General features: G+C 51.6%; 8 protein-coding genes across 11 annotated transcripts; 3 read left to right on the top strand and 5 right to left on the bottom strand.

The window, feature by feature from the left end:
* Positions 1 to 158: 158 nt before the first annotated feature.
* On the top strand, positions 159 to 5,537 carry AAFC00_005680 (uncharacterized protein; the record flags this gene model as incomplete). 3 transcript variants are annotated; one of them, XM_069345499.1, is made up of 1 exon in its annotated part: positions 159 to 5,537. In XM_069345499.1, the coding sequence occupies one exon, from the start codon at positions 159 to 161 to the stop codon at positions 5,535 to 5,537; it is 5,379 nt and encodes a 1,792-aa protein (XP_069197702.1). The 3 variants fall into 3 exon arrangements, with proteins under 3 accessions (XP_069197702.1, XP_069197701.1, XP_069197700.1); XM_069345500.1 differs by having other exon boundaries at positions 2,895 to 5,537; XM_069345498.1 differs by having other exon boundaries at positions 4,776 to 5,537.
* A 292-nt stretch (positions 5,538 to 5,829) lies between these two features.
* On the bottom strand, positions 5,830 to 7,017 carry AAFC00_005679 (uncharacterized protein; the record flags this gene model as incomplete). The annotated part of the gene is made up of 4 exons (XM_069345497.1): positions 5,830 to 6,258; positions 6,349 to 6,518; positions 6,778 to 6,894; positions 6,981 to 7,017. The coding sequence occupies 4 exons, from the start codon at positions 7,015 to 7,017 to the stop codon at positions 5,830 to 5,832; spliced, it is 753 nt and encodes a 250-aa protein (XP_069197699.1).
* Positions 7,018 to 7,333: 316 nt separating this feature from the next.
* AAFC00_005678 (uncharacterized protein) lies at positions 7,334 to 9,184 on the bottom strand (the record flags this gene model as incomplete). Its single annotated transcript, XM_069345496.1, has 3 exons — positions 7,334 to 8,359; positions 8,411 to 8,810; positions 8,862 to 9,184. 3 exons carry the CDS (start codon positions 9,182 to 9,184, stop codon positions 7,334 to 7,336), a joined length of 1,749 nt encoding a protein of 582 aa, XP_069197698.1.
* Positions 9,185 to 9,956: 772 nt separating this feature from the next.
* AAFC00_005677 (uncharacterized protein) lies at positions 9,957 to 11,649 on the top strand (the record flags this gene model as incomplete). Of its 2 annotated transcripts, none has more annotated exons than XM_069345495.1 (3): positions 9,957 to 10,539; positions 10,596 to 11,233; positions 11,299 to 11,649. In XM_069345495.1, the coding sequence occupies 3 exons, from the start codon at positions 9,957 to 9,959 to the stop codon at positions 11,647 to 11,649; spliced, it is 1,572 nt and encodes a 523-aa protein (XP_069197697.1). The 2 variants fall into 2 exon arrangements, with proteins under 2 accessions (XP_069197697.1, XP_069197696.1); XM_069345494.1 differs by having other exon boundaries at positions 10,044 to 10,539.
* A 275-nt stretch (positions 11,650 to 11,924) lies between these two features.
* AAFC00_005676 (uncharacterized protein) lies at positions 11,925 to 13,636 on the bottom strand (the record flags this gene model as incomplete). Its single annotated transcript, XM_069345493.1, has 4 exons — positions 11,925 to 13,072; positions 13,127 to 13,193; positions 13,252 to 13,398; positions 13,463 to 13,636. The coding sequence occupies 4 exons, from the start codon at positions 13,634 to 13,636 to the stop codon at positions 11,925 to 11,927; spliced, it is 1,536 nt and encodes a 511-aa protein (XP_069197695.1).
* Positions 13,637 to 16,864: 3,228 nt separating this feature from the next.
* AAFC00_005675 (uncharacterized protein) lies at positions 16,865 to 17,620 on the top strand (the record flags this gene model as incomplete). Its single annotated transcript, XM_069345492.1, has 2 exons — positions 16,865 to 17,020; positions 17,078 to 17,620. 2 exons carry the CDS (start codon positions 16,865 to 16,867, stop codon positions 17,618 to 17,620), a joined length of 699 nt encoding a protein of 232 aa, XP_069197694.1.
* Positions 17,621 to 17,743: 123 nt separating this feature from the next.
* Positions 17,744 to 18,884, bottom strand: AAFC00_005674 (uncharacterized protein; the record flags this gene model as incomplete). Its single annotated transcript, XM_069345491.1, has 2 exons — positions 17,744 to 18,382; positions 18,558 to 18,884. 2 exons carry the CDS (start codon positions 18,882 to 18,884, stop codon positions 17,744 to 17,746), a joined length of 966 nt encoding a protein of 321 aa, XP_069197693.1.
* A 334-nt stretch (positions 18,885 to 19,218) lies between these two features.
* Positions 19,219 to 19,503, bottom strand: AAFC00_005673 (uncharacterized protein; the record flags this gene model as incomplete). Its single annotated transcript, XM_069348262.1, has 1 exon — positions 19,219 to 19,503. The coding sequence occupies one exon, from the start codon at positions 19,501 to 19,503 to the stop codon at positions 19,219 to 19,221; it is 285 nt and encodes a 94-aa protein (XP_069197692.1).
* Between the last annotated feature and the right edge of the window lie 55 nt (positions 19,504 to 19,558).

The following is a 19,558-nucleotide window of genomic DNA, read 5'->3' as shown; positions in this document are numbered from 1 at the left end:
TCGTCGTCTGTCGAGTATAATAGTTGGAGATAAATGCTCGATGTATCTTTCACTGTAGACTAGATTATCGTCAGCATCATCAACATCATCAATGCGCCGGAGATGAGCATCGACAGCGTCACTCCAGCCAGGCAATCAACGCGACCCAGAGAGGCAGGATGAGAGACGCAAAGGACAACAACAAACCCATTTTCCGTGTCCGTCTCAACTGCGTCGACACGTATCAGACAGCTCCTGGTGAATTAGATCCTCCATTCTGGGGCAATTTCTCTTCTTCTTCTTCTTCTTCTTCTTCTTCTTCTTCCTCTTCGTCTTTTGCCACTCGGAACAACAAGTCGAATCAGAATGTCCCCCAAATCCCAATCATACGCGTCTTTGGCGCCACCGAGACCGGCCAAAAGGTTTGCGTGCACATTCACGGTGCTTTTCCTTATCTCTACTTAGAGTACAATGGAGGCCTGAGTCGAGCCGAGGTCGATAGGAATACTGCAAATCTCAAACTCTCAATTGATCATGCCCTGGCCCTTTCCTACCGGAGGGATCCCTATGACGCTCGTTCCGACTATGTCGCCTACATAAGTCTTGTCAAGGGTGTGCCGTTCTTTGGATACTCGGTCGGCTATAAATACTTCTTCAAGGTCTACCTCCTCAATCCCATGCACAAGACCCGTCTGGCCGATCTGCTGCTGCAGGGTGCCATTATGAAACGCGTCTTTCAGCCCTACGAGCGACATCTAGAGTACGTGCCGCAGTGGATGTGCGATTTCAATTTGTATGGATGCGCATACATCGAGACCGACAAACCACATTTTCGTCTCCCTGTCCCGGAATATCTCAATCTGGAAAGTGCCGTTCACCAATGGCACGATGGCTCGATTCCGCACTCGCAGGTCCTCGACCAAAATGCCTTCCCGCGACAGAGTCATTGCAGCCTGGAGCTTGACATTTGCGTAGAGGACATCCTGAATCGTCATGATATCCAGGAGCGCTCGTTGCATCGGGACTTCATCGAGCGTTTCCAGCACCTCGCCCCGGAAGAGAAACTCGTCCCCTCCATGGCTGGTCTGTGGAAAGACGAGACCAAGCGCCGGAAACGACGAATGGGCCTGAGCGACCCGGGCAGCAGTCCTTTTCCGCCAGAAGTGCTGGTAAGCATGTCCGCAGACCCGCGCAATACAGAAAAAGGCGGCTGGATCCACGAAGAGGAATTTCGCCAGACCATCGAGGAGCTCGTGAAGAACGAACGCGAGAACGAAACTGCTGCCAACCTCGACTTTGATTCGTTCGTCAAACCTGTTGTCGAAGACTTCCCGGTCCAAACCACTTTTCAAAGCATCGAAGAGCTTTTTCGCGATCGATGGCGTCGGCCTGCTAATGATGCACCCGATACGGTCAAACAGGAAGGTCCTGATCATGGCTTTCCTCACGACATCCCTGTTGTGGACGAATCTAGCATCCATCTTGTCAAGGTCGAAGCCGAGAATGGCGATCATTCCGACGATGAGGGCGAAGCCAGGGCGCTGAAAGAGAGCTTTACTCAGATTCAGCGAAACAATGCTCGTGGAACCCGTAATAATGCCCTTCGCGTTCCTGAAGCTGCAGAAATGCGTTCAAATAGTCTCACAGGTGCCGATACGCCTTCTGGTGACCACAATGACACCAACCAGGACGAACCCGAGACAGATGGCGATGAGCACAAGTCGTCCCTTGCCGATCCATTCGTTACGCCCGCAAAAACTGCTGAATCTCGCTCTGACCTGACCAAAGCAGAATCATATGTCGAACCTGTGACATTACCGATGAGAACTGTAGACATGGTCGAGCGCGACGTTGCGTCAAAGAGACCCCTTGTCGAAGACGAGACTCCCGTGAAGCGTCGAAAGGTCGTCGGCTTTTCACCAGACACGGTGGACAAATCTAACAGGCCGGCCCCTAAGCCTCGAGTAAGAGTCAAGGATGTGACCAAGGGCGCTCAGCTTCTCGATGCTCTGGACTCCAATCTGATCGAGAGCGAATTCCTCGGCCAGAATCATCCGCCTCCATCGAACCAGTACACACCCAGCCAGGTGACACAGGATCGCAAGGCCGCTCTTGCCTTTCCGGTGGTGAAGAATGCCCACGATCCAATCACACAGCTGAGGTTGAGCCAGCGAGACGACCTTCCTGGTCAGCGACATCCCGCAACACCGCAGAAGGCAACCCAGACTTCTCCCAAAACGCCTTGGACAAGCGGCAGCTCTGCTAGCATTGTCACACCAAGGAAGGCTCTTTCTGTCGATCCCAGAGTGGTCAGGCTGTCCAGCAATTACTGCATATCTTTTCCGTCACGACAACACAAGTCAGCGCTTGTTCTTGCAGTGCTTCCGCCTACATCGGCTGAAGTCGCCGCCACAATGATCAACGAAGGGAGGCCACCCGTAATATTTCAAGATGCTTACTATAGCGAAGAAAAGGATGTACCCGAGAGATTACGAGAATATGCTGGACAAGAGTTCAAGCTCGAGAGCAACACCGTACCTTATCTGCCAGAGTTTGATTCCACTGGTGAATCCGCCGCGTCAAGGGGACAGAAGCAACCTATCGTGCTAAACAAAACCTTGTTGGAACTCGATCATCAGCGTCGTCGGAAAAGGTGTACCTTGAAACAATGGGAGATATCTGCAAGACCACCGACCTTCGCCGAAGTCGACAAATGGCTGCAATCCGGTTGCCCGAGCGAGCCCAGCCCCCAGGGAGACGGAGAAGTCGATAAACCCTCTAGCCAAGTCAAACATGATGCAGTCCCAGAGCTTTCGCAGATTGATGGTCCCACTCAGAAGAGCAAGCATGGCTTCAAATTCTCGCAGAAAAGAAACACCACGAGTGTGCAGCATGAAACGCAGTACATGTCGATAATGAGTCTTGAAGTCCATGTAAATACCAGAGCTTACTTTGCGCCGGACCCTGAATATGACGAGATCTCGTGCGTCTTCTGGTGCCTTCAATCCGACGACGACGGCCACGCTAGCAATCTGGCAGACGATGGCAAGCGAACCGGGATCATAGTACTTTCACCTGATGGCACCTTGGCTGCCAGGATGAGGAAGCAGTGCACTGTTGATGAACTCGACGATGAAAACGAAGAGCTCGAAGTCATCAATCGACTCATCGATATCGTGCGCAGCTACGACCCAGACGTCCTCACCGGCTATGAAGTGCATAATTCGTCTTGGGGTTACCTCATTGAACGTGCCCGCCTGAAGTACGAATTCAATCTCTGCGATGAGTTGTCTCGCATGAAGTCGAAATCGCATGGTCGGTTCGGCAAAGATGCAGACCGATGGGGGTTCGAAAATACTTCCACCGTCCGCGTCACCGGAAGACATATGATCAACATCTGGCGAGCCATGCGAAGCGAATTGAACTTGCTCCAGTATACCATGGAAAATGTCGTGTACCACCTTTTGCATCGCCGCGTTCATCATTACAACTACACAGTCTTGTCGAGATACTATCGAAGCTCTCGTCCTCGGCATCTTGCTCGAGTGCTCGATTACTTCATACAACGCGTTCATCTGGATCTCGAGATCATCGATGCGAATGAACTAATCCCCCGTACCTCTGAGCAAGCGCGACTGCTCGGCGTTGACTTCTTCAGTGTCTTTAGTCGAGGCTCACAATTCAAGGTCGAGTCGCTCATGTTTCGTATTGCCAAACCAGAGAACTTTGTCTTGGTCTCCCCTTCGCGACTGCAGGTCGGACGACAGAATGCGCTCGAATGTCTTCCGCTGGTCATGGAGCCACAGAGTCGGTTCTACAACAGTCCGTTACTGGTTCTTGACTTTCAAAGTCTTTACCCAAGTGTCATGATCGCCTACAATTACTGTTATTCAACTTGTCTTGGTCGCATCACGTCCTGGCGAGGTACCAACAAGATGGGCTTCAAGGACTTCAAGCGAGAACAAGGACTGCTCGAACTGGTCAAAGACAAGCTCAATATCTCGCCAAACGGTATGATGTTCGTCAAGCCAGAAATGCGCAAGTCACTGCTAGCAAAGATGTTGGGCGAGATTCTCGAGACACGTGTCATGGTCAAGTCTGGGATGAAGGTGGACAAGGAGGACAGAACACTGCAGCAACTGCTCAATAACAGACAGCTAGCTCTGAAGTTGATTGCCAATGTCACCTACGGCTATACTTCTGCCTCGTTCTCAGGCCGAATGCCGTGCTCGGAGATTGCGGACTCAATTGTTCAGACTGGTCGCGAGACGCTGGAGAAAGCCATTGCGCTCATACACTCGGTCAAGCAGTGGGGCGCTGAGGTTGTGTATGGCGACACGGATTCGTTGTTTGTCTATCTCAACGGTCGCACACGCGCAGATGCATTTGTCATTGGCAATGAGATTGCAGAAGCAGTGACCGACATGAATCCGAGACCGGTCAAGCTGAAGTTCGAGAAAGTCTATCATCCGTGTGTACTCATTGCAAAGAAAAGATATGTCGGCTTCAAATACGAACATCCTGACCAAACCGAGCCAGAATGGGACGCCAAAGGAATCGAGACAGTCCGCCGCGACGGCACCCCAGCTGAGCAGAAAATCGAAGAGACGGCTCTCAAAATGTTGTTTCGCACAGCAGATCTCAGCCAGATCAAAGCATATTTCCAAGCACAATGCAGGAAGATCATGACTGGCAAGTTCAGTGTTCAAGACTTTTGTTTTGCCAAAGAGGTCAAGTTGGGGACGTATTCAGATAAAGGTCCTGCTCCGCCCGGTGCACTGATCTCCACTAAACGTATGCTCAGAGATCCTCGATTGGAACCTCAATATGGTGAGCGTGTGCCGTATGTGGTCATTGCAGGTGCGCCCCGAGAGCCACTCTACTCGCGCTGCGTCGAGCCCGAACGTCTACTATACGACGAGAATGCGGAGCTAGACGCTGAATACTATATCAGCAAGAACATCATACCTCCGCTCGAGCGCATCTTCAATCTCGTAGGCGCCAATGTGCGCGCATGGTTTGACGAGATGCCCAAGTACCAGAAACTCCGATCAGTCGGCGGTGGTGGAATCGAGAGAAACAACGGCAATGACACGGACAAAAGCGAAAGTCAACAAGGGTTCTTCGGTGCAGGAGCAGCGCCAGCAGCAGCGGCAGACAAAGCCCGCAAGACAATGGAAAGCTACATGCAGTCTTCGTCATGCGTCGTCTGCCGCACCAAACTGCCCCCTCCAAACTCGCGAGCAATCTTGGGCAGCGACCCTCCTCTGCCTCTCTGTGTGCATTGCAGCGTCAACGCCGCCCGGACGATCCTGACGCTGCGACGACGCCTGAACAACGCAGAGCGGAAAAAGAGGGAGATGGATCGTGTGTGTAGGTCTTGCGCCAACCTCGCATCGGACGAAAAGGTTGAATGCGACAGTCGAGACTGCACTGTTTTCTACTTGCGGGTCAAAGCCGACACGAAACTCGCTGTTGAGAGAGGAAGACTGGGCTGGGTCATCGACGAGGTCGAGGAGAGGGAAGTCAAGCAGGACGATGAGGGGCTCGAGTGGTGAAAGTGGAGACGGAGGCGGATAGAAAGTCTACGACGAGCAGCAGCTTTGTCGAGAACCTGATTGGATAGACGATGGTATCAAGCCAAAGCATGTTTGCGCCGTTATGAATGCTTCCATTTCCATCAATTCTCCACCCGCGAGCAAAAAAGAATCGCACATGTTAGAAAAGACCCAACCCAAGGACGAGGGTAATGTGATAGACTACTCCCCGATTAAGCCTTGCACTTTTATTTTTCCGTTCCTTCCTCTAGTCTATATGTCTCCTCAACCTCACAGCAAAGGGAAACCTATGTCAGGATCCACCATTGACCCTCGCCCAAACATCCGCCATAGAAACAAGCGTGGCCAGAACCCCAGTGACGCCCACAGTCAGCGCATCAGCCGGGATCCATCCCGTGTGCGAGCCTGGAATCAAAATGTCGCACCCGTCCGTGAAGAGCTTCTTGTAGATTTGTCTTTTCGACAGACTAACAGAAGCAGGAGTAGTAGCGTCAGGCTTTTCGTTTTTGGCTTTCGATTTACTGTCGTTTGACAAGCCGTCTTTCTGCTTTTCGGACTGTGTAGCCGAGGGACTAAATGCAGTCGTTGACGAGAAGACAGCAGACCATAGATCGAGCAGAGAAAGGAGCAAGGAGGCCGCGATGGCGTAGAACCAGAACTTCAGAGACTCGTCGAGCACTCGTGGGCCCCAGGTTGTGGACGTCACTTTCATTGCGTCTGTCTGTTTCCTCTTCAGCCATGTTTTTATTTTCTGTCGAGCCTCCCGCTTTACTACCCATGCTGAGGCTCGAAAAGAGAAAGAAGAACTCACGATCGTGAACATTTCGAGAAACATGTACATTCCCAGACACGAGAACTTGATCAGCTGCAGCAGTGTGCGGATGCTACTGTCGCTGCTTGTTTTCGTTCCCGTAGAGGAGAGGTGCTGCAGCGCTGCGTTCCACGCGTCTATCCATTTCGTCATGCGGAAGAATCGTCGTGCTTTCGGTGCGCATAATTAGTCACTCGCCTTCTTTTTGCTGTTCTCATAAGAGATACTGTATTCAGTATAGACAGAGAGAACAGAAGGCTCCACGCAGTGGCGCCGTCCGCGCAGGACTCCACCTCCGCCCTCGATGGGTTTTGTCTTGTGCGTGTACTCATTGAATAGCAAAGACAGAGGAAAGGAAAGAGATGAGATAAGAGAGTGGCTTCGCTTTCGTTTTCATGGCAATGAAGATAGACATATCTGTCGACTCACCGACTACGAAATGCGAGCGGGCTTGAATCCATGGAGCCGCATCACTCGCTGTCACAGCCAACGCCGCCGCGACTTGAGAGTAGCATTGCACTAGTCGCAAGGTCTTTTCGAGACCGGCTTTTCGAATTGTCAGTCTTGTTTCTGCTACTAGTCTCGACTGTGGTTCGATATATGGTGCCTATATCCGTTGCTGCATTACTTACTGGCGTCGTTGAAAAATCTCGAGGCTGCGGTTAGCATCGTCGAATAGCGGTGTGTGTGTACGTAAGTTTTGTTAGAATGAAAAGGAGTTGCCGTTCGACGGACGTCAAGTGGAACATATTTGTTCTCCATTTTTAGTCATCGCGACATCGGCTTTTAATGGACGTATTGATTGATACATGCTTCGTGCTTTCGTGTAGGACAATTAGGAGGTTCAGGCTCATGCGATCACGGCTTTTCAAATCAGGCACGCCACCACAACAGAGAAAAGGGATAGTAACAAGTAAATTATTTGTCATCGCACATGATCGTGACTCCACGTTACATCTATAGTGAGTCTATCATCTCATCTCATCTAATCTTCAGGCGAAAACGACTGCTCCCACCAGAACTTGCACTCTTCCGCAGCCCAGTCGTCCTTGACCAGCTGCGCCTTGACGCCGATACTGCTGCCTCCTGCCGGCTCATCGTTGCCCATACCGAACTGCATCGTCTTGCCACCATCGGCATAAGACTTCCACTCAGGCCTGTCGCCGTACCTCCCCTTGACAGCGTTCGGGTCGCCACTGATGATGAACGAGCTGATGTAGCCGTGAAAGTATCCTGCGATTTCCTCCTGCGTGGGCGAAGCACCTCGCACGTCCACATCCATGGTCTCGTACCACATTTGATCCGCGTGGTTAGCTCCAGCGATGACACTTCTGTTTTGTGCCCAGTGGTAGAGGAAGACCGGAGGGTCCTCCGGGGCGGTGCTAGCGTAGACTGCTGTTTGACGGACAGGGCAGACATAGGCGTAGTGCCCGTATGCAGCTTCTACACGCTTGTACTGAGGGCCCAAGGCTGCGGGACGAGTCTCGACGTATTGCGAGCTGGCATCGGTAGCAGGGTCGGGGTAGAGAGCGGCCAATTGCTTGACGTGCTCTTTGGACATTTGCGGCAGCAGAGTGGCGAAAAAGTCCTCGAATTCGTCGGACTCGGACATGTCCTTGGGGACATACATAGTGCCTTCGTTGTGATTGAAGCCCGTCAGGATCGGGACCTTGTTCCATTTTCCAGACGTCCATGCATCAGTGGGCCTGCGTGAGATAATGTCGCCGTCAATGACGGGTTGCCATGCCCATCTGACGGATGGGTTGTACTTTGCGAAGACAGCTCCTTGACCATCGGTAATAGCTTCGTAAGAAGCATCGCGCAGACATGCCAGGATCTCCGAGTCAGACTTGCTCTCACACGCTACCTCGGCCGCAAGCTCGCGGAACTGCGTCTCGTGTAGTTTGGAGTCGTATGGATGCACAGCGCGGGATGTGATACCACCAGATTCGATCACAGCCTTGTGGAAAAGAGTCTTTTTCGAGTTGATGTTGGCTACATGGTGGCCGATCTTGCTTAGGATTAGCATTGATGGATAAAAATTATCTAGAGTAACACTTACGGAATGTGCTCCAGCAGACAAGCCAAAGATAGTCACGTCATTGGCATCACCACCAAAGGCGCCAATGTTGTCCTGCACCCATTCCATCATCAAGATCTGGTCTTTGAGACCAACGTTAAGAAGACCCTCCTCGGCTGTCAAAGCCGAGTTGAGGAAGCCCAAAGCGCCGAGGCGATAGTTGAAGGACACAACAATAAATGGTTCGTCAGACCAGCCAACCATAGACGCGCTATCGTGCATCTTTGCAGTGCCACGGTTGAAAGCACCACCATGGATATAGAGTCCAACTGGCAGCTTCTTATCTGATGAGGCTCCCACCGGACGGAAGACATTGACAGTCAAGCAGTCCTCGCTCTCGGGGAGGTCGCCAGGCTTGGGGCGCAGCTGTTTACCAGGACATCTGTGGCATGTGTCAATCGAGCTCTGCTTTGTTTCAGCTAGACATTATTACCTCGGACCAAAGGCAGTTGCCTGGAACGTCTGGTTTGATGGTGTGACAGGTACCGGGTTTGCGAATCTGAGTTCACCCACGGGAGGAAGTGCATAGGGTATGCCGATGAAACCCTCGACTGAATGCGCATAGCCATCGTTCAGGACGGTGCCGACGAAATTACCCTGCTGCAATGCTACTGTGGGCGCTCCAACTGCACCAAGACTTGTCCATGCTGGCAAAAGTCGCTGTAGAGATATTTGCAGAGATGGATAATTCAACAGTGCCGCCACCAAAACCGGCAGCACAAGTAACCAAGATAAACTCCGTGGCAGACTTCTCATCTTACTGGTCTTCACTCGCACGAGTTACCACGAGTATCCCTACCTGGATTTGCTGACGGCAAAGAGGGCGTATTTACGAGGCATACTGTTTTCGAGCCTGCGCGGCCATAGGGCCGGCGGGCGTGATCCACATGCCTCAGGTGGATCGGTGTCACGACGTCCCTGTGATACGACGTCTCTTACCCAAGGTCGTCGAAAACCGAGCAAGATCTCCCCCTCGATAACTCTGTCCCCAGGTCGGCCATACTTCAATCACCGTCAGCCGTAGAGCCAGATAGGCACAATGCCAAGTTCGGCTGTGCAAGGATTCGAGATAGGCAGGATGCCATGATGTTCCGGATGAACCACGGAATCACTGGGTCTGAGACGTATTTTTCCCCGTTTTGGTGGGCCGGCCCCAGCGGTTCCAAACGATCATGTCCAGTTCACAGTGACAAAATGCTATTTGGACACTATCAACGTCCCCTTTCCTATTGACTTGGCGTCTCAAGTCACCTTTGCGATCATGATAGTGCAGGTGCCATGATCGTTAGCACGCCCTCTCTGCCTTTAACTCTTATCTGCGGTCTTCGGTATCTCTGGGGTGGCTTACTATGCCTTTGTGATAAGTCTGATGCATATATACCTGTACCACTGGGGGTATAGACATCGTTTCTCTGCGAAGTCATCTATCTTGCTTGCGTAAATACTGTGACAGTAGGCTTTCTCGATTGTCTCATATCATTCATTCTCCGTCATCATTTATCATTGCTTTGACTCGACTCGGAGGACCATGGCATCTCAGCACACGTCCGATGAGAAGAACTATCGTCCAGATGTGAGCGACGAAAAGCACATACAACCCATCTCTGGCGAAGTCATGGACCTCAAGGAGGGCGAGGTCGTTCAAGCACAAGAACTTGACGAGGCCGAGATCTTCCTACGAGACAACAACTTCACCCCCGCATATCTCAAAGAACTCCTCGACGATCAGGAAGCCAACAAACGACTCGTCCGACGAGTCGACTGGATGTTAATGCCGCTACTCTGCGGCACCTATTTACTACAATACATCGACAAGCAGGCTATAAGCTATGCCGCCGTCTTCGATCTGTTCACCAGCACCAGCACAACCTCGAGTCAATACAGCTGGCTCGCGAGTATCTTTTATTTCGGTTATCTCGTCTCGGAATGGCCGGCTAGCTACGCGGCCCAGCATTGGCCGACCGGAACTGTTGTCAGCAGTTTCGTTCTTGCTTGGGGATCTGTGTTGATGTTGACTGCTGCCTGTTCCAGCTTTGCTGGGTTGGCGGTATGCCGTTTCATCCTTGGGTGCTTCGAGTCTCTGATCACACCCTGCTTCATGATGATCGTTGGTAAGTGGCGAGCTGGCTGATTTGTTACCCAACGCTCTCATACTGATCTTCTGCAGGTATGTGGTACACTCGCAAGGAGCAGCCGTCCAGAGCGGGTATCTTCTACTGCTTCAACGGTGTTGGTAGCATGGTCGGTGGCATTCTCTTCTATGCCGTCGGTCAAATGAAAACCTTCCCTGTCTGGCGTGCCATCTTCATCCTCTGCGGCGGTGTCACCATCGTGTGGGGCGTCGTCCTCATGATCTTCCTTCCCAACAACATCATGACCGCCAAGCGCTACACCGCAGATGACAAGGCGTTGCTCATCGCCCGTAGTCAAACAAACAGGACCGGAGTGTACAACAAGAAAATCAAGATGTCCCAGGTCAAGGAAGCCTTCTGCGACCCGCAAATCTGGATCCTCTTCCTTTTCGTCCTGCTCAACGAGGTCTTCAACGGCGGCTTCGCAAACTTCGGCAAGCTGATCGTCAAGGGACTCGCTGGTGGCGATGCCCTCAGGACCACCGCGCTGGGCATCCCATCCGGCGCCTTTCAGGTCTTCTTCGTCTTTGGAGGTCCATACATTGCCTCCAAATTCAAGAATATCAGAACCTACGTCATGGCGTTCTACCTCCTTCCCACCCTCATCGGATGCATCATGATGTGGAAGCTGCCCCGCCACAACAAGAACGGACTCTTGGTCTCATACTACTTTGTAAGTGCTTGCCGTCGTCACATCGACCAACTGAACCAGAAAACTAACCGATCGTCGTGCATTAGATGGGGTCATTCGTCGCCTCTCTCGTTCTCGCTCTTCAGTTGCCCGCCACTAACGTCGGTGGATACACGAAGCGAGTCACTGCGACCGCGTTCGTCTTCCTGGCGTACTGCGCAGGCAACATCATCGGCCCGCACGCCTACCTCGCGGAAGAGGCACCCATCTACCGAACCGGCTGTCAAGTCGGCATCGCATGTGCCTCTGGACAGATCGCTCTGTCGTTCCTGCTGAGGTTCTTGTTGATCCGCCGTAACAAGCAAAGAGACGCCCTGGGCCTGCCCCCGCCAGAGGCTGACGAAGTCATGGTGGACATGACTGATTTCGAGAACCCTCATTTCAGATACTCCTATTAGAATTAGTGGATGTTTGCTGCGCCGCCGCGCGTGGCTTTATGAACTGTTATTATATCATGAATTTGTTACATTGTTGCTGTTATTTCGGGCGTTGATGCGGGCTTGGCTGGTCAAATTGGATCTTGTCAGGAAATCGAGCACACGGCAACGACAGATGTTGTGTTGCGATTTGTTATTCGCTATCTATGAGATCTACAGCCTTGACTCGGATCTATCAACTTCTATTCCCTTCCAGAAAGAAACGCTAGTCTATATAAATACTCATATCAGAAACTCTATTCGTCTTTCATGTCCTTGTAAATGTCACTGTCGAAGTTGACAGGAAATTGATCCCTGCCCTCAGCGTCCTTCTTGACGAAGATAGCCACGCTGGTGCCGGGACAGCAGAAATCTCCGTTGCCCTCGTCGTCGATGGTGACTTCGGTCTGCTCCCATCCGAGAACGTCAGTCCACACCTCACCCTTGTGCTCGCCTCCGACATGCATCTTGATGTGGCCAGGACCAGTGTTCGACATGATACATGCTAGACCGTCGGGTCTGTCGTGGGTTCCGCGACGCACGAAACCAATGCAGTTGGCATCGTCCCAGTAGTCGTTTTGCTCGCCGTACGCGTAGAGCTTGCGTGCCAAAGCCATGTCGGCGAGTTTGTCTCCGCATGAGGCAGGCTCGGCCTGGTCGCCCTTGGTGCCGTAAAGATCACCGAAGAAGATGCAAGGGTAGCCGTCGAAGCGGAGGAGAATGAGCGAGTACGCCAAAGGCTTGAAGAATCCCTCGACGGGAGTCTCGACTGTCTGGCCCTTTTGCGTGTCGTGGTTCTGGACAAGCGTCACGGCGTTGACGGGCATGGACTTGACGAGAGTCTTGTCGAAGACCTTGCGCAGGTCGGCTGCTTCTTGATGGCTGAGCGAGGAGAAGTTGTTGAGCAGCGGTGCGTCGTAGAGACTGAACCTCTCGGGCATCTCGCCAAGCCACTTGGTCAGCTCGTCGACATTGCCAGACCAGTACTCTCCGACATAGAAGAGCTCGCCGCATTGCTCATTCAGCAGATCGACCCATTCACGGGTGAAGCGCTCCGAGAAATGCTGAACCGCGTCCAGACGGAAGCCGCGAAGACCGACTTCTTTCGTTATCCACACTCCCCAGTTCTTGACATCTTCCTCAACCTCAGGGTGGTCGTAGCTGAGGTCAGCAAACATCAGGAAATCACCGTTACCCTGCTCGTCCGACACGCTTTCACTCCATCCTTTCTTGTCCTCGCCCTGGATTTTGAAGATGGCATTGCGGTCGTTCTTGGCGTCGTAGTCGGTGCCGGAGAAATGATACCAATGATATTTCTGTTTCGAGTATTTGTCGCCGCGACCGGCAAAGTCGAAGCCAAGCCAGGCTTCGATCTCTTGCACGTCAGAGACTTCCTTGTTACGGTCTAATTGGTCTTGTCAGATCCGCTCTGTTCGTAGTGACTACAACCTTTTCCTACCATTGCTGTCTACCTCGATGACCTTGACTTTTTCCCTCTTATCGGCCGCTGCCTTGTGGTTGAGGACCTTGGCGCCAACATCAGCATCTTTAATCGATTTTCAAGGGAGTGGTAGTGATATATACCGCATCCCAGTACAGACCAATTCCCTTATCTTTGGCGTCATGAGAAAGAGCAAGCAATTCGTCCTTGGTTCCCCACTTGGTCCTCACGGCACCCTTCTGATCGAACTCGCCGAGATCGTAGAGGTCGTAGATGTCGTAGCCATTGCCCTGTGAACAAAACAGTCAGACCAAAGGAAGCAAATGAGGCCAGTGGAAGAAAAGGGCGCAGTACATTCGTGCTGGAGGCCTTGCAGCCAGGAGGTAGCCAGATGTTGCTGATACCAATCTGCTTGAGACCTGGTAGAGCGTCTCGCAGACGCTTGTAGTGTTTTCCATCAGCAGGGCTGTTCCATTCGAACCCTTGGAAGAGGGTGTAGTTTTCAGGTGTAGGCTCTTCGGCTCCCATGATTGCGGTGTCCTTGAGATAAGGATATTATATGTAGATTAGAATGCACTCTACAGAAATGGAATACAGTGAAGATCGAAAGAGAACAAAACAAAGAGAACAACTTCTCAGGACCCGACTAATGACACAACACCAGCTACGTTGCCGCCCGTAAACCCACCTCACCCTCTCTGTCGTCCCTGTCTCTGCCCTGCCCTGCCCAGCTCCACGCTCATTCGTGGCCTAGACTGTGTTGTGCCTTGATCTGGCTGCGAAGGCAACGGTAGACTTCGACGCCATGCGGCATATTTGATGCAATCTGACGTAGGAGGGGCACCCGTGGGGGTTTGACTTCACGTGGCTGGTGGGGAGGCTTGACCAAGGACCACTTATTCTCCAGGCATGCGAACCAATTGGTGTGAGTTGGAATGTTGGTGAGTAGGAGCTAAATAATATAGATAACAAGTTTCGCGGACGAGAAGATCTTGTTGAGGTGACTCGACGCGCATTCGTGAGAAATTCATGTGGTGCCCGACCGGCAGTTGCAGTCAACCGTGGACGGCGCATGAGCGCTTGTGTAGAATGGGTTTCACATGGCAATCTGCCGACAACAATACATTTGATGTTTTATGTACAAGATATCGATAACACTGGCTCGATATATAGAAATGCTAATGAAGTACTTCTGACGTTGTGCCGTATCCGGCTCGTTGTAGTCTGTAGATTGTGACATATATTTTTGTCCTCTTCTCGGTTCCTGACAGTGGTAACGATGACTTGACAGAAGCACATTGATAGGACACTTTTCGAATACCTTGTCATGCTGAAGCTGTTTTCATCTGTAGCGCGGTGCCCATCAATTACATGCGGCACACGTTGCATTCCAGACATGGATGAGCAGTGCTCGCGAAAGTTGCGATGGTTATTGACCGACGTCTTCCTGAGCTGGTCTGCTCCTTGTCGCTTTCCTCCTTGCACGCGATAGCGGACAGCAATCTTCACCGCTGCCTGCTTTGAATGCATTTATCGAGGAATGGCGGTGTCTTTGCAGGACACTTTCCTGAGGCCATTCTTTCTTTAATGGCGTATCCGCGTCTTTGCGCGGTATCACTCTGATTCTGATTTTCTCGGACATCTTTCATCATATTACCCAGACACTGCCAGGTGCACCTCTTGCAGAAGCCAGCTTTCTACTGATGCCCTCATTGACGAGCTTCACCCTGAGTTCTTCGACAGTCTTGGCCTCTTCCTCCCACTTGCTCTCTGCATTTTCAGTATGACCCTTGCTTCCACCGAACCATCCAGTCCAGCTGTTGGAAGAAGACGGGAGAACGGATTTCGCCTTCTTCTCTTTCTCGTCGCGCAGAAGCTTGCTGACCATGATGCCCCAATTGTTAACACCTGTCTCGAGGCAAGTCCTGCAGGATTCTCTCTGGCTAGATGTCAGCTCTCGTTGCGCGACGGCTTGCTCGGCGATTGTGACGGCTTGCTTAGTCCAGCCAAGGCCTTCTTCCGGAGAGCGTGACGAAGAAGTGGCAAAGAGAATCTCGCCAATGTATAGCATCAGTTCTGCCTCGGCGCAATCCTGGTCGGTTGACGGAGAGCGAAGGAAAGCGTCATCGCCCGTCTCCGGCTCAGCGGGATAGTCAGAGGTGCGAATAATGCCCGTGAACACTGACCATGCGCGGGCATAGTCGGTACCGGCATGCGGATCGAAATCCTTCTTGGCAGGCTGCATAGAGGCAAATATACTAGTGTCGACAGGTGCGGAATGGCGGGCACGGAGAACAGACAGATATATCGGCAATGCGGAGGTGACATTGCCAGTCCGGGCGTGATGAGTCGCTAGTGCAGTGGCAGCGTGTAAGATATTCGTCGAGGGTAATGGCGTTGTGGATATGCTTGAATCCGCCGGCTGGAGGTTGACAATGCCTGACTTGCTGTTGATGACCGATTTGCCACCGGGTACTGCTGAAGCAGCAATATCAATGGCCCATCTATATGTTTCCTCGGCGGTTTCTTGCAATCCCTTGACTTCCAGCCAGTTGGCGTAGGCTAGAGCAGCATCGATTCTGTGCTTGGTCGAAAAGCCTTGCCCAGTTAGAACTTTTAGGTAGAATGTCTCAGGAGCAGCATATGGTCTATCGCAGTTCTCCTCTAACGGAGCAGCTGGTGCGCCAGGAGGGACAGGTCTTGGCTCGGGGTTCGATGGTCCTATAACAACATCCCTGGGGAAGACCATTCTCCGGGTCTTGTCTCGGACCATGCCATCCAAAAACTCAGCTGCTCGTGCACAGCCCATGATGACCTCAAAGTATCCGGCACGCCATGGATATGACTTTGCCGAAATGTCATATGCCGAAGTACTGATTCCTATGACGCTCAGCGGCTCGCCATCTCCAGTGGCAGAACCGACGACTACCAAGTCCTTGCCGTCGCGTTTCGGATCTTCAAGTCTCTCGAGGCATCGTCTAAACTCTGAACCGACAACACCCCAATCTGTTATACCAGAACCGTCAAACTCCGGATCAAGCTTGGCCTGAGCATTGCGGAATGCGGTACGAGTAACATAACTCCATTCTGCGGGAGTTGGATGGTCTCTTTCTACTAGTTCATGCTGCCAGCCAGACCAGGCCATGGCGAGCAGGAGCACCATCGTCCATCCTACCACCGTCCATTTCGTAGCTAGCCAAACCTGTTGTTTGACATGGCTTCGATTGGCAGTTGTCAGAAGACGAGCAATCTGTCGTTGGAAAGCGGGACCTCGAGGCAAAGCAGATGGTCGTGATGGTTGTGACAGATAGGGTAATTGCGGACGGGGCGACGATGTTCTCGTAAGTAGCAGGAGCGGGTGATTTTGTGTAAAGAGTCGAGGTTGATTGACGGAATGGGAAGGCGCGAAAGTCGACGGCCTGACAGGACGCAGCAGCGCCGGCCCTCGAAGATGAATCACTCGTTTTCCCACGAGCGCCATCTGAGTTTGGGGCTTGCCGCCAGGTCAATGGCAGTATCGATGAAATAGTGACTTTAATGCGCGATGTTATAACAGCACAAGGATAGCCCTCGGAGGTGACATGATTGTCTTCCGCTCTCCGCATCCATGCCAAGATAAGCGCCAAGCCATTATTCACCATGATGTACAATCGCTGAGGCTCACAACAAAAGTGTATAGTACAGGGCGATATCACTCAGAGAAGGACCGCTGAGACCAGCTCTACCAGAGTGGAGTCTCGAAAGTCTGTTCTCAACATGGCCGCAGAGATAGAGCAAGATGTGATTGCCGCTGCAGATACACTGAATCTGAGCGACTTGAAGGACAAGCTCGATTCGCTATGGGCGGAGCATCTGAAGTTGCTGGACCAGTACGATCAAGCGCAGAAGCAAATACAGAAACATCTGTCCTCTGTATGTTTTACATATATAGCATTGATATCTTAATCAAGATTCTCATTCCGTCATCAGGGGTTCTTCTCTCTTGCGCAAGCCAGCTTCAAATCTCCGAGCAAGATCCGTTATGGCCAGGACTACTACGATGAGCGAATGCAGGCCACGCGAGGACTAGTGCCAAACGACAAAAGCCCACGTGTATTCACTATAGGCTTACTCCAAGAGCCTGTATCGCAGGATACGGACGAGAAAGTTGTGCATGAAAAGGTGGGAGAGGCTCAGTTGGCGACTCCACCAGCGTCGCCGCGTCACCTTCCTGAAAGCGACGAGAAGGATGAATCGAAAGTAGAAGGAGATGAAAAGTCCACCGATACTGCCAATGGCAAGAAGCCACCTAAACAACCACCGAATCCACTACATTGGTACGGTATCCTTGTTCCTTACCAATTGCGACAGGCACAGGGCTCCTTCATCTCTGCTGTGGAAGGACCCATTGGTGAAGCAGTCACCACCGCGCACGAGATGCGAAGGCTTGAAGTTGAGATCCGGAAGCTGCGAAAGGAAGTGAAAAGAGCTACGAAGAAGAAGGCCGCAAGCGACAGCCATGGCGCTAGCTAGGACATTTGACCACTTGAGTACAGCGAAAGCTAGGTCACACTCGAGACGGATGTTATGTTCTATACGAGCGCTAGAAAAGAGTGTGCCAATATCGCGCCTTCTCTGCCTCTTACTTGGTGGTCATTAGTTTTTGTAAGTGGCCGCATACCTCGACTGCATGTACTCCTCGACCGTATAATGTTCTCCATTAGATCCGTCCAAGGGCTTGATCACACAATCCAAGTTGCCGTCATAGAAGAAAGGTATCGAATATCTATCTGTGCCGCTCGCATTGATCACGCGATGCAGATTGCTCTTGTATTCACCCTTCGTCCATCTGTCCAACATGTCGCCGACGTTGACCACGTATGCATCTTTGTTGGGTGGCACGTTGATCCATTTACCTGTCGAACGGTTCAGGACTTGAAGGCCTGCGCTCTGGTCTTGTAACAGTAGAGTGATGGCTCCGAAGTCTGAATGAGCGCCTGCACCAAACTGCAACGAGTCACCAGCTACAGGGTGAGGAGGATAGTGTATCAACTTCGACGTAGCCAATGGATCCTCAGAGAACTTTGTAAACACACTAGTGTCGACATTTAGCAGACCTCGTCCGAGGATTGTCATGAGCGTGCCACACAAAGCCGAAAGCCTTTTGTGATAGTCGAGCAAAGGGTGCTTGAAGTCTGCTTCAGAAATGAGATGTGCTGGCGGCCAGATGTTGGGGTGCTGAAAGTCTCGATATGGTGGACAGAGGTGTGACCAATCTGGACCTATCGAGTATCCCTACGAGTCAGAGTTATTGATGGTCCAATATCACCTCATGGAACTGATCAAACGACACATGAGACATCATAAACATGGTGCCAGTGAAACATGGTGCATGTATCTCAAGTCCGTGGCATGAAAGAGTGGACATGATCAATCAGCAAAAAGACAGTCAGCTACAATTAATCCTTACCTCTCGAAAATCAGGTCTTGCTCCTACCTGCAGGATCTGGGCGCCGAAGATTTCATATCCACGTCCATTTTGACCACGAAGTTGCATCTTCTCGGCATCAGGCAAGTCAAACACTTTCTTTGCCGCATTAAACACCTGATGTTGCAGCGAGGATGGAACACCGTGACCCACAATCTGCAAAAACCCACTCGCTTTACAAGCATCACGGATCTTTGCAACGATTTTGTCAGCCTCGTGTGACTCCGAGTCGTCTAGATAGGCTGTGAGGTCAACAGTCGGGATGGTGAATCTGAGTCCCCCGGACTCGCTTTTGGACAGGGTTGCCATCGTTTCGATTCGTGCTTCGTCAAATTACTAATAGAGGAAAAGAACTCCTGATCGGTCAACGGATATGCCTTATATATATCCATCAGAAGAGGAGCTAGATCGTCTCATCTCATACTCAGGCTCGTCAAATGCTTGTGAAATTCGATAAGCTCGTTCAATAGGAAGCATGCGATAGTCGGATACCGCCGCCCCGCGTTCTCGGGACTAGCCTAAGGTAGGACAATACAAATGTACTCAGAATGGTTCCACCAAGAGGAGTCCGCAATGTATCAAAGAGTACAACAAATTAGTTTATGTTGTATTGTTCTTCGACTACTATAAGTGCACAACAGTGTCATATGCGCAGCATGAACCGACTGGTACTGCTGGTCCAAGCATTGTCATGCATCATGACGCGACCTATGTAACCCAGAAATTCAAGTAGGCAACCCATAATGACGGCGACAAGGAAGGTCCAGGTCTTGCACTTCACACCCAGGACCAGTCGAACAAGACCACAGAGTACGAGAATGACGGCGAAGAAGATATCAGCTTCCGGAGTGAGTGCATAGCCGTAGATGGTGGCTTCGACTGGGCACTCCACACTGACTGCAGTGCATTTGTCGAAGGCTGTTGACATGTTGGACTTGGACTTGAGCTACGGTGAAACCGCGACTAAAAAGAGACCCTGAGGG

The sequence above is a fragment of the Neodothiora populina genome, assembly GCF_041146345.1.
Source record: "Neodothiora populina strain CPC 39397 chromosome Unknown canker_contig_6, whole genome shotgun sequence".
Classification (NCBI taxonomy): Eukaryota; Fungi; Ascomycota; class Dothideomycetes; order Dothideales; family Dothioraceae; genus Neodothiora; species Neodothiora populina.
This window is presented reverse-complemented; position numbering and strand designations above follow the sequence as displayed.